This window comes from Perca fluviatilis, chromosome 11 (assembly GCF_010015445.1).
Source record: "Perca fluviatilis chromosome 11, GENO_Pfluv_1.0, whole genome shotgun sequence".
Classification (NCBI taxonomy): domain Eukaryota; kingdom Metazoa; phylum Chordata; class Actinopteri; order Perciformes; family Percidae; genus Perca; species Perca fluviatilis.
Genome location: NC_053122.1, coordinates 30,432,798 through 30,445,509, shown reverse-complemented (window position 1 = coordinate 30,445,509; position 12,712 = coordinate 30,432,798). Strand labels below are relative to the sequence as shown.

Sequence of the window (12,712 nt, the reverse complement as noted above, 5' to 3'; positions counted from 1 at the left end):
CTCAGGTTTGTTCATTAAACCAATCACAATCGACTCTGCTAAATAGTAGTATAAAAGGAACGTGTTTTGGTGGAACATTTGCATCCCGCAAAAGAAAACACCAGATACAATATTCAATGAAGTTGACAATGTAAGCTATTTAAATTAGCTGGATACATGGTTAAACCTCTTTGGCTCTTACCAGTGTATCGCTGTGTGTACTTTGTCCACAGCAATCCCACCCGTCAGTCACAAAATGTCCCAGTAAGAGAGGAAATTCCCTAAATATATTCTTTGTAAATCTTTACAATAATTCCCCAAAAGAACCAAGCAGACCTGCCTTGTTGCACCATCCAAATTCTCTTTAAAAGTTGACATTTTCAGCGAGTAGCTTACTAGCTCGAAGTTTGTTGTTGTTTCCCGAAGAGAATGAAGTTTGAGAACGGAAACCAACAGAGAGGAAAGAGAAGGATGTCAGGCTTTATCCCAGAGAAGCGTACTGTCGTTGACCCAGACTATGTTATGTATGAATCTAGTTAAAGCTTTAATGCGGAACATTTTGATATTAATAAACGTTACATTCAAGCTATTGCCAAATGAGTTGCTACAAAGTTAATTAAGACTATCAGCTCCACACAACTCTCTGTATTTCTCAGTATGGCTATGTTCAGACGATTGTGTTGTCCGGTGACTTTCCCGCACAGAAACTCGAGTGAAGATAATGACCTCTTCTGAAGAGTCCATCATGTTAATCCTCCGTGTCCTCCTTGGCTACTAGCAACTGTGTGGAGGAGGCTGTATCATGTGGACGCACTGACAGTTTTGTTGTCATTACATGAGAATTCCTCGTGGGGGAGACAGAAAATACGCACTATAGCTTTAAACAATCAATACCAGATGTGAGCACTTCTTCTAACAGATCAGATCACAGAGCCTTAGACACATACTGCCGGCTGCTGGGATTACCCAAGCCGTATTGATGCAGCACCTGGTGTAGATATCCTTCAGGCAGGCTCGGCCCAGCCAACCTCTCTCTGCAGGGCCTGACCATCCCGTTCACTGCTGTTCCCCTACAACATTACTATTACTCGAATAAAAATCATATACTGATGCACTGTGATGGGTTTAAAAGGGTTTACTCTCTCATCCAACACCATGTATTAAAATGCGTTTTTCTTCTCCAAACATTGCCATCTACATGTTCAGTTTATACTTTGGTTAAACGTTTCCACCAGGTAGAACAGAATTGTAATCGTTGGAGTGAAACCTGCGCTCTTTGCATGCATGTGTCTATCTACCAACACTAACTAACCCTTTTTGTCTCTATTTCATTTCGAATCACCCTGCTATCTACTTCCCATCCATACATCTTCATTTGACCTTTGTCCTCAAACTTTAACTCCCTTGACTTCCTCCACCTCCATCAAACCCATCCATCCATCCCTGCTTTTTCTGCCATGCTTCCATGCGATCCATGTATCGGTCCAACAAGGCGATGACTTGGAGAGGCATGATGGGAGTTCAGAAAGACCTTTCCTCATGTCCCCAGAGCTGCACAGAATTTTGGGGAAATCCAGCCAGTCGCGTTGATATGTGATCCTCCTGTCCCGTCCCTGAGCAGCCAGTGTGCTGAGTGGACCATGCTCTCTGTAACACTGCACAGGGCCGACAGGTCTGGCTGCTAGGCAACATGTGGAGCAGCAGGAGCAGCATTCCTCATGATTACCACTCAGCAACAGTGACAGGCACATGTCAGACATGTATGGAACCAATAGTAAAGTCAGAATCAAAGACTTCTCAAAGTTCCCTTCCAGCGAGGCCGTTGCAGTGTTTAGCGCTGCAGTCGTCAGTCTGAAGTCATGTTTAAGCCCTGAAATGAGTCAGTGAGAAGAACCTTGTTTTGTATTAAGATTCAGTTCATGTGTTTGAAAAAGCCTCCTTTGAACTTCTAATTGTACCTTTTAATGTGTTGTGTGTTTTTGGATGAATGTTCGAAAAAATGTTTGGCAAAAACTTGAAAATGTGTGAAAATCACTTTGTACCAAATGCTTCACCTCAAGTTTCAAATCATTTATACAGCCTGTTCCTTTTATAAGATGGATTGATTTTGTATTGGGTCTTTGTTTTTTTTATTCATAAAGCTGATTCAATTAAAATACAATAAAAAAATATTAAACATGTCTTTTTCTTCAGCACCAATGTCAAACTAAAAGGTAAACTAAAATAAGTGATGATAAAAATAATTTGTAGTTCCAGAATTTAGTGGTGATGATTTGTGAATACGTTATGTTGGATTTTATCTTGTAACATGTAAAAAAAAAAAACATCATCAGGAGCACTTTGGTGTCAGGAAATAAACTACGCAGCTTGAAAGATAGGCGTCAGACTTGGCGGCTAATGCCTGCCGCTGCTAGTATTGAAGCAATCCTTTTTTCTTCCAAAATGTTTAGAATGATATTTTCAGATATAATTCATTTCACATTTCTGCATTTTCAGCAATGCTTATGATTCATTTCAGCATCCACACGCAATTCCTGCAGGAAATACATTTTCTAGTTATTCTTTGGCGTCAAACTACACACGACAAAAATCTAATGAAAATCAAATTGGGCGGCTCATTGAGCAGATGGGGGCTATAATTTTTTGATATAAAAGTTTTTAAAATCATAGGAGTATAATAGAAGTCTATGAGCGGACTGATTTCTCAGTTCATACCTTATTAAACTCTGAAAGCCTGTTGCTCTAACATACATGCAGCTGGAATCCATTCGCGCTTTACAACGCACACGAGACTTTGACTTTCTATATTGTAATCTGTGTCGTGACAACTGTTACAGTTCCAAGCAATTTAACTGAAAAGCATTTTTAGTTGCTGTTTAGTAATTCATGTTACTAGCTGCTGGAGTGTGGAACGGGACTTTTCTAGACCAGAGAAACATTTTCTAAACTTCTCTCAGCTGCACAGTTTGAACCCTACACCCACAAACCCTCATCTCTCTCACCATGTAAATATCTAACCAACAGCGGGCGCTACACTTCTTAAGATCTAATCCCAGATAGATAGAGCCCTGTCCAGCTCTCACTCACTGCCATGTTAGTCTCGCTTTGCCAGATCATCCACACGCTGCGGAGAGGAGGAGGGTCTGGTTAGTCCACACAGCATTCCAGGATGGGAGAAAAACGTGCTATGGTTTATTGGCATTTCTTTAAACCAATCACAATCATCTTGGGCGGTGCTAAACTTCGCACAGAGCCGCTGTAAAATAGTCGTGCGAGAGAAAACTCAGATTGGACAGATAGTCTAGCTAGCTGTCTGGATTTACCCAAGGGGGTAAGCGAGTGTCTGGAACGCGTAGCTCCTATGGCGCCATTTTGATGCTAACAAGAGATTACCCGCCATTAGCATTCCATTGACTGCCATTCATTTTGACGTCACTTTTCGCTGTGATGTCACAGCGAATAACTTTACATCTGAAGCGTTTAAAGACTCTATTTGTCCATTGTTCATTTCTAAAGAAACACGAAAATGTATAAAAGGCTCCATTACCTTGTACCTCACGTTATGGCTCCGTAGCAGACGCTTTTGTAAAAATAGGCTAACGATTGTGTCATAACCAAGCGACTTACTGTTGCATAGTAGAGGAATTACCGTATAGTACAGGAGAAGCTCGCAGGCAGTTTGGACTTACATTAGCTGTTTAGGTTTAATTACTGATGTTAACTAGCATTTTAGTTAGCAATAATTAGCCTGTGCCCATGTTATCTCCTTACATATACCTACACTCTCTGTCTCTGTAAGATTGGGAATGAGTGAGATTTGTCTTGGCACAGCTACCAGAAGACTTACAACTTTCCGACACGTTGCTTACGTCACATTTACGTCGTCTCTCTCAGTTGGAGGCTGCGCAGTAAAGCAAGAGATCAACGGAAAAGGGCTTCTAATATCCTTCACTGGTCTCCGTCCAGAGCAACGGGCTCTGTTGGTCCATTATATACTGTCTATGGATTTACCCTGCAGAGATCTGAGGAGCAGCTAACCATAGTCCTCATCGGCAAAAAGACATCATCCGGCGGAATTTCCTGCAGCACCGGAGCAATCCCGGAAGTGGAACGTCAAGGATATAGACTACTGCTATGTAAACTAAACATGTTCAAGAATAAGTGACGTGACGTTGTAATGGGAAAATTACATTTAAGCCTATTTCCTTATATTTTTATGTTTAATTTGTACTTTACTTCTCTCACAAATGCTGAAAGAGTTGATCTCATTTCCCACATGCAGATTTTGATTCTAACTGCTGAGACGTCCAGTCTGGAACATAATGTGAGCACTGTTTGTCTGAACAGATAGGGGCTACAAGGTCACCCTAAAACTATCGTACAGGGAGGAGGAGGCGAAATGGCTCCGAGATGTCTCTTGTGTTTTTTCTGATTGTCTTCATGTGTATCAGATTGCCTGTAAGAACTGTAGTGTCATAATAATCCAAGTGCGTGTGTGCTGTCACTCTGAAAATGCATATAAGCCTAGTGTTCTGTTCACTCATTTGAGAAACTGACTCCACACTGGACTGCGGCCTTTTGTGAAATCATGTTGCTCCTATTTGCAAATATATCTTTTAATAAAATACAAAAACCCAACTTGGTTTTAGTCTCAGACTGTCTTATTTGTTTCACTTTACTAAACTTTGAAAACTACCCCCCCTGCTGCAAAGGAAACTTCCACTAGAACATCTAACAACCAGCAGAGCTGGTTGTTAGAAAACAGAAAACTCTTTCTACACTGACAATCAAAGTAAAAGTAGAATACCCCTATATCAAAATAGTGTACAGTTATATTGTATTGGTATTGAATTTGAAAAAGATGATTATGTATCCACTTTCAGGGGAACCATGACAATACAAACCCATTTTATAATAATAATTTAATTTAATTTATATCTTTATTAAACCTTCAAGGGAAATTACGTTTTCACTCTGTTAGAATACACATTACACACAGGCCTGAAATGCACACAAGTGCTCAGTACCTCTACATGCACTAATGGAGAGATGTCAGAGTGAGGGTGCTGCTGCTGTCGATTGACAGGTGCCCAGTTGGAGGTTCTTGCCTTGCCTTGGCAGTGCCCAGGAGTTGAAATGGCACCTCTCCAGCTACCAGTCCACCACCATACTTTGGTCAATATGGGGACTTGAACCAGGGAACCAGTTCCCAACCCAACTCCATACAGACTGAGCTACTGCCACCCAAATCTAATCGATTTACAAAGTCAGACAGAACTATGCATGCATTAAACAAGAGCACTTCTTTCTGTTGGAATGTAATCATGGTTTATGCTCAATAACAAAATACAAAAATACTGTTACACAGTCAATAGTGATCCGTACTGTAACGCTACCTGTTGTTAGCTGTTAATGAGTGACACAAATGTACCAGTTGATCCTGAGATGTTCTGCTTGCATCAGTGCATTTTGGAGTAGAGATCAGCTGTTGTGCCGAGCTGCACGTCACTATAAACAGAACTGTGTGAAAGCATCAGCTGGGGTGTCACCTACTCACTTACCAGTAAGTCAGGGCTCACCATCAGCATGGAAACTCATTGGTGTAAAGTCTTCAACATACACATTCTCATATTAGCTCTGCAGTTTGATACATTGATCTGGCTTTCTCCCTTCTACGTTTTCTTAAGCCAAACTAACTCAACTATTTAAACTGTCATTCCAACATTCAGCCAGTAGGTGTCACTTTATAGCTGCAGTAAGTAGGACTTGGCCTTCTATTGGGAATCATGGTCTCTGTGGGTGTTGATGGAACCACTGCTACTGCTACAGTACTAGAACCAAACCTGAATATAGACTGCATATTATATGATACTATTATACTACTATAAGATGTTTCTTCCTGTGAAATGCATTGGGCTCCACTGTGTAGAATGGCTTTTTCAGATCCATACTGCATATGTACGTGCTGTTGATTAATTGATTGATTTTATTTGACCCTTTCGTTATAAAATACGATACAGCTTTGGACCATACATTAAAAAAACAACAAAAACAAAGTCCTGGGAACTTATTTCCATTGTGGTCCCTTCGGGAAGGGGAGGGGGGTTGAGCAAGTGGCAGCAGATTAAGCATAAATCATTACATCCATTAAACACATCAAGACAATACAGTAAAAAAAAACATACTAAGATTGGCATCTGAGCCATTTTTTTCAGTGCCCGCTTAAAACCTCCTAAACTTCTGACCATCTTTAGATTACCTGGCAACCTGTTCCACAGGATTGTTGCTACATACACAAAGGACTCTTTACCTAAATTACTCTTAACTTTAGGAGGTTCAAAATCAGTAGAGCTTCCACTGGTGGAGTAGCTGTGAACATCTCTCACTCTGTTAAAATGATTAAATATTTGGGGACAGCCCCAGGCACAGTCCTATGTATCACGCACAGGTGAACCCGAGAGACTGGATCTTCTACTTTTAACCACCCAATAGTCTCAGAATGAGAAGTGTTAAGATGAGATCTCATGGGGAGGTTCATGTTAAATGATGGTGTCTGCTGTGAATCAACGTGGATCTGAAACTTGATTTTGCTATCGACCTTACTGAAAACATTTCCAATTTTGTTGCAGTTTTTACTCACTGCCTTTAATTTAATTCCCAACCCAACCAAATAATCATGTTTTTATGATTTAGAGCACATAATAAAGAAGTTTGCAGTATGAAATGTAGTAGTAATATTGCTGGTTGTACTATGAGAAGCAGCAGATAGGTAGCCTACTGGCTGCAGGGACCAATCAGAAGCGAGGATACAGATTGTGGGCAGGCCTGTGCAGTCAGGATGGAGAGAGAGGGAGAAAGAAAGAGAGGAGGACAGACAAACAGCTGAGACAGAGAGCAGCGTGTTGGACGGATCAATTTGGCTCGGGGTCCAGCCAATCAGAGCCCACCGAGGTTGGGACCATGCCGGTGAGACGGGGCCATGTGGCGCCCCAGAACACTTTCCTGGACACCATCATCCGCAAGTTCGAAGGACAGAGTAAGTACAAGGGTCTGTCATATAAGTGTTTGACTTCACCACTAACAGCAGGAGACATTTTAAATATAACTGCATTATTACATTCTATACAGCTGGGATGAACTGAGGAGCAGTGGTGGAATGTAACTAAGTACATTTACTCAAGTACTGTACAAATGTATGGTACTTGTACTTTACTTGAGTCTTTTCTTTTCTTATACTCCGCTACATTTCAGAGAGAAATGTTCTTTTTACTCCACTACATTCATCTTGACAGCTTTAGTTACTAGTTACTTTACACGTTAAGATTTCTGCACATAAAACGCATGTAGTTTATAAAATCTGATGTTTTATTATAAATGAAACTAGCCAACAATATAAAGGCATACAAGTCCAGCTGAAATGATTAGACCATTAAACACACAACTGTTTGGATCCTTTACACTTTCTACAATGGGAGGATGTTTCTGCATTGAGTACTTTTACTTTTATTATTTAAGTAAGTTTACCTGATAAATACTTTTACTTGAATAACATTTTCAATACTGGACTTTAACTTATAATAGAGTATTTTTACAGTGTGGTATGAATACGCTTTCCACCATTGCTGAGGAGAAACAAGAGGTATTGTGTTATGGGACAAATTAACTGTTTGAATACATACACAAACAGATGAATAATCAGTAAATAATAATTAGTAAAATGCTATTATGGCAGAGAATACAGAAATAGAAATGGCTAATAAAATCATTTAGTGTTGCCTGCACTGTGTTTCCTAAACATGTCTACTTTTTTTAAATTTTTTAATTTAATTTTTTTTTACAAATGACAACTCATCTATGCAGGAGTCTTCACTTTTCTTAATATTTTCTCATCACTTGTAAAGCTATGTTGAGCAGCCTGGTTATGTTGCTACAGGTTACTGTCTGTATCCATTATACACCCCCGGGAGCAAGAAAAGGGAACTTTAAAGCAATTTGAAACAAAAAATGAAGGTTATAATGTCAGTACACAGCATTTAAAAAAGGAAGGAAGAAAAGAGTAGTATTAATTAAAAAATATGTAACCTCCCTGTCCCTGTGAGGTTCATCAGTGTGACAGATGAAGCAGCCTGCTAGGACTGGGACCTAGTGCATGTTTCACATAGTGCTCATTTTCACTAGGGGCCACACTGGAAAAAGAGAATCACACCAAGGGCCAGACATGGAGAGTTTATTGACGTGCTTTTGTTACTGCTTGTCACTTTTACATGAGCTTTTCTCCTAATTTTTGTTGTTTTTGTTCCAACTTTTTTTGTGGCTTTCTCAGACATTTGTCACCTTTTTGTAAATTTGTTGCTTTTTTGTTGACATGAAGCCCTACAAAAGTCATCAAAAGAGTTCCTTAGCCATCATAAAATTTAGCAAATCAAGCAAAACAATGATTATATTTTTGTTTCACAGCCAGAATATGAAAACTCTCTGCTTCTCTGGGAATTTCTGTGTCTCAGAGTCGGCAAATCTGCAATATTCTGCTTTGAATGTCAGGTAATTGCAGTTTAAAAAACACTTTCCTGCGTTTTTGGTTTGGCACACAACTAGGCGGGCCAAAATGCATTGTGAACCTAGATTGATATACGGGCCGGATCTAAATCTGCAAGGGGCCAGATTTGGCCCGCAGGCCTTGAGTTTGACACATGTGACATAATGGTTCCTAATATCAATACATTTATTTGCCACTTGAAATCAATGGTTTACAGAGGGGGGGTTGTCATCATCGATGTATTTTTAAGCATGAACGTTTAGAGAGTTCAGAGATGTTCTACAGAGACCAGAATATACTTTTATAAGGGTTTCATGTTGGGGTCTGAGTATTACACTGGATGACAAGGAGTGGGACAGAATATGTAGGAATATTAAAACTATGTCACGTGATGTAGGGGTGCGCCTCATTCAGTTCAAGATTATGGATCGCTTCTACTGGACTCCCTCCAGATTGTTTAGACTTAGAACGAAAGACACTCCAAAGTCTTGGAAATGTAAGACAGAAGGCGGTCAATTACTTCATGTCCTAAGGTCCTTTGATAAGGTTCAGGAACTTTGAAACGGGATACATGATAAACTATGTCAGATTGCAGGGACCCAGTTTCCATTCAGCCCAAGATTATTTGTTCTGGGAGATTGGTCAATCCTAAGCGGGATGGATAAGCACATAAGAAGCCAGGTCCAGACTAGTTTAATGATAGCAAGACAGATTATCTTAAGAGGATGGAAGAATGAAGGGATGCCGTCAATCCAGGAGTGGGCTTGTGAATGGCTAGGGTTTGCCAGATTGGATGTCTATACTAGAAAATTGGGAAAGTACTCATGGTTTCTGGAGGGCCCCCTAAGAAGGTTTGTGCTGGGGAGAGACGTGTATGATGGGCTAATGGTGTTTTGTTATTTGGTTTATGGTTTATTGTCAATTTTGTTACTATTTTGTTGAATGATCTGGAATATTGTAGTTACTTTGTCATCTCTTCTTGATTTTTGTCTGGTTGGGTGGTGATGATGAATTGTATGTTTTGTATGTTGTTAAAGAAATAAATAAAAATTGTTAATCACAAAAACAAAAGGGTTCCATGAGGAGAACTCCTGATCTGAGGTCCTGGCGTTCTACAGGGACATCTAGTGGTCATCAAAGCAGCTCTGTTAGTAAAGTAATAGCTGTGCGAGCATGATTACCTGACCAATGTCCTTCCAAAACAAAGCCATTCAACCTGAGGGGAATCAGTTGTATTTGTGACACCAATTGTTTCCTCTTACACCTCATCCTCACCTTCGTCAGTGGTGGAGGGGGTCAGATAAGCAGCATCGTGATCACATACAGATCCACACTGGAAGGGATTACTGTATGATTATATATTACACAGGTCAATGGGGATTTCTGTAGAATCATAAGCAAACAGTAGTATACATAACTAAATATCAGTACTTCACAGACAGACATCAAACAGACTATATACAAGGAAGAACTCTCATCCCCTCTAAAAGGTGTTGTCCAGGTTCAAAACTAAACTTTTAAAATAATGTACTTCCCAAGTCCAAGACAATTACCACTGTGCGTCATGACGGGGAGAGCTCCTCTGTGATTCAATCTGTAGAACTCCTTCCTTACAAACGGTACAGTTGGTCAAGGTTAATACCACTTTCCTCTCCTTTTAGAACAAACGTTGGCCAAATCAGGGCTCACCCCTACTGTTTACATCATATACTGCAGATTGTTCCATTAGTGTGCCCAACCAGTATCTTTTGAATTACTCTGATGATTCTGTGCTACTGTCCTTGTTACCTGAATGTGAGGACCCCAGACTGTATAAGGGGAGTGTTGACTGGCTGGTGGAAAACGCTCTTATTATCAACACTAAGACGACAGAGGATATAATCTTTGGCCTTTCTCCGGAATGTCAGGTGCTCCCAGTAACAATTCATAATGCAGAAATTAAACAAATATCTTCATATGTCATGATAGATCACAATCTATCATGGACTCCTCACATATAACATATTTGTAAAAAGACACACACACACACACACACACATACACACACACAATATCTTTACAGAGAAAGTCTACAGAACAGAAAGTCTACAGAGAACGCATGTAACAAACAGGGAGAGGACACCTCAATGGTTTTTGATTTTATATTTTGCTGGGGGCAAAAAGCGAGCACTGGAAGTTAATATGACTTAGAAAATTTTTTGAGCCCGTGAGAGAGAGGGAGAAACAGAGTGAAAGAGATCATTATGAAAAAACAACACATTACGTAATCTAATGCAATAAGAAAACACAACACATTACGAAAACACAACACATTCAAATAAAAACTTTCCCTTCCCTAATCCTTCCTTTCTTCTCTATTCTGTTCCTCCACAGATCGAAAGTTTATCATTGCCAATGCACAGGTGGAGAACTGTGCCATCATTTTCTGTAATGACGCTTTCTGTGGGATGTGTGGTTACACCAGAGCTGAGATCATGCAGAAGTCCTGCACCTGCAGCTTCCTGTATGGACCTCACACCAAGAGAACAGCGGTGGCCCAGATGGCTAAAGCATTGCTGGGAGCAGAGGAGAGGAAGGTGGAGATTTCTCTCTACTCTAAAGATGGTATGATCCTGTCAACTCTGATTTTCATAGATTCAGTAGGTAGAGATGTTTTTTATTGTCCAACTAATCTTCAGACCAGATCACTTTAATTATCAGACATCACACAGCTCCTTCTGGAGACACTTAATCACATATGTAGTAGAACTCCACAACACCTGGAGACATACTTTGATAACTTTCTCTTTAACATACAGTTCTGTCATACCTTAAGAGCAAGAAACTGGTGTTACATCACATTTAATTTACGAAGGAAAACAAATTGGCAAGGCAACCATCAAGTGACATAAGGCTGGAACAACAATTTGTTGTTGTTTACCCAAGTATATGTTACTTTTTATTAGGGCTGTCAAACGATATTTTTTTTTAATTGCGATTAATCGCTGAATTTCTATAGTTAATCACGATTAATCGCATGTTTTATCACATGCTTAAAATTCTATTATTTTGCATTTCAGAACTAGTTTTAATTACTTACTAACAATGGAAAGCAATTCTTACCAGTGTATCTTGATTGTGAATCAAATGAATGCAAAGAAAGTTACTTTATGAACTTGACATTAAGATTTGTATTTCTTTATTATTTATTTACTGTAAACAAAAGAAGAAAAAAGAAAAAATAGGGTACTAAACAACAGTCAGCAACTTGTTTATTAAGGCCATGGTCAAAATTAAAGATTTTATAATAATGTAATAACTATATCAATAACCTATTTCACCAGTAAATTGCTGTTGAACGACAAAAACAACCATCAGAGGGGAAAAGGGTATTTTACAATTACTGTGAATGCACCACGAGGCTACCTGTTTACGGCAGCTGCTGCGCTGCAGAGCAGACTGTTAGGTCCCGGTGTTGGAATCCTCTACAGTGAGATACAGTCACACTTTACACTGTTTAACGTTAGCTGTCAGCATTTTAACCGTGTTTAATCCAGCTGCTAGCTAAAGGTAAGCTAACCTTACCAGCTGTCAGGTGTAGTGTAAAGTCAGGCACTGAAATGAGGCACCGAAACTTTCGTTCTTATTCGGTCTCGTTACTACCGTTTAGGTCGGCACGTTTCGGTTCCTAACCCTACTTACCAGAGTCAATATAATGTGCAGTAACTTCTAAATCATTTTGATTACTCACTGACGTCCAGTGATCACCGGTTGATGAGACAGCGTTTGCACTTTGGTTTCAATAACAGGTCGGCGAGTAGCACTCTCCAAAATAGTGCTTTGCCTGAGCCCACTAGCATCAACCTGAGTCATGTTAGCTGTACTATGCTTAGCTCATAGGTTGACGTGCTTCGGTGATATTTTAATTTGTCTTTACACAATGTGCCTATGGCCTTCGACTTGTCTACGAGCTGTCCGGGAGTTTTGGAAAATAAAAAGCGCCATTCAGAATTGTGTTGCTGCTTCATTTCTCCATCATTCCTGCAGCCAGCAGCAGTAGGATGTGTTAGGAGGAAGTATGGCAGCTTGATGATAAGTAAAGGTGCAGCAAAGGGTCAAAATAGTTGTCTGTTAGGCACGACGTGAAGCCGAGTGAAGTGAAAATAAATTAATAAATGGCGGCATGCGATTAATGCGATTAAAAAATGCTGACCTACT

General features: G+C 39.8%; 2 protein-coding genes across 4 annotated transcripts in view; both read left to right on the top strand.

Annotated features, from left to right (window-relative positions):
* LOC120568429 (choline transporter-like protein 5-A) overlaps nt 1-3,125 on the top strand; it is a 34,801-nt gene extending 31,676 nt beyond the window's left edge. Inside the window, exon 22 of the mRNA XM_039815957.1 lies at nt 1,472-3,125. Within this exon, the coding sequence (XP_039671891.1) occupies nt 1,472-1,569 (98 nt within the window). The 3' untranslated portion in view covers nt 1,570-3,125. The remainder of the gene's footprint in view (nt 1-1,471) is intronic.
* A 3,732-nt stretch (nt 3,126-6,857) lies between these two features.
* Nucleotides 6,858-12,712, top strand: part of LOC120568974 (potassium voltage-gated channel subfamily H member 6-like) — a 118,701-nt gene continuing 112,846 nt past the window's right edge. For all 3 annotated transcript variants that reach the window (XM_039816749.1, XM_039816748.1, XM_039816750.1), the window contains exons 1-2: nt 6,858-7,015; nt 10,889-11,119. In XM_039816749.1, the coding sequence (XP_039672683.1) occupies nt 6,940-7,015; nt 10,889-11,119 (307 nt within the window). In that variant the 5' untranslated portion in view covers nt 6,858-6,939. The remainder of the gene's footprint in view (nt 7,016-10,888; nt 11,120-12,712) is intronic.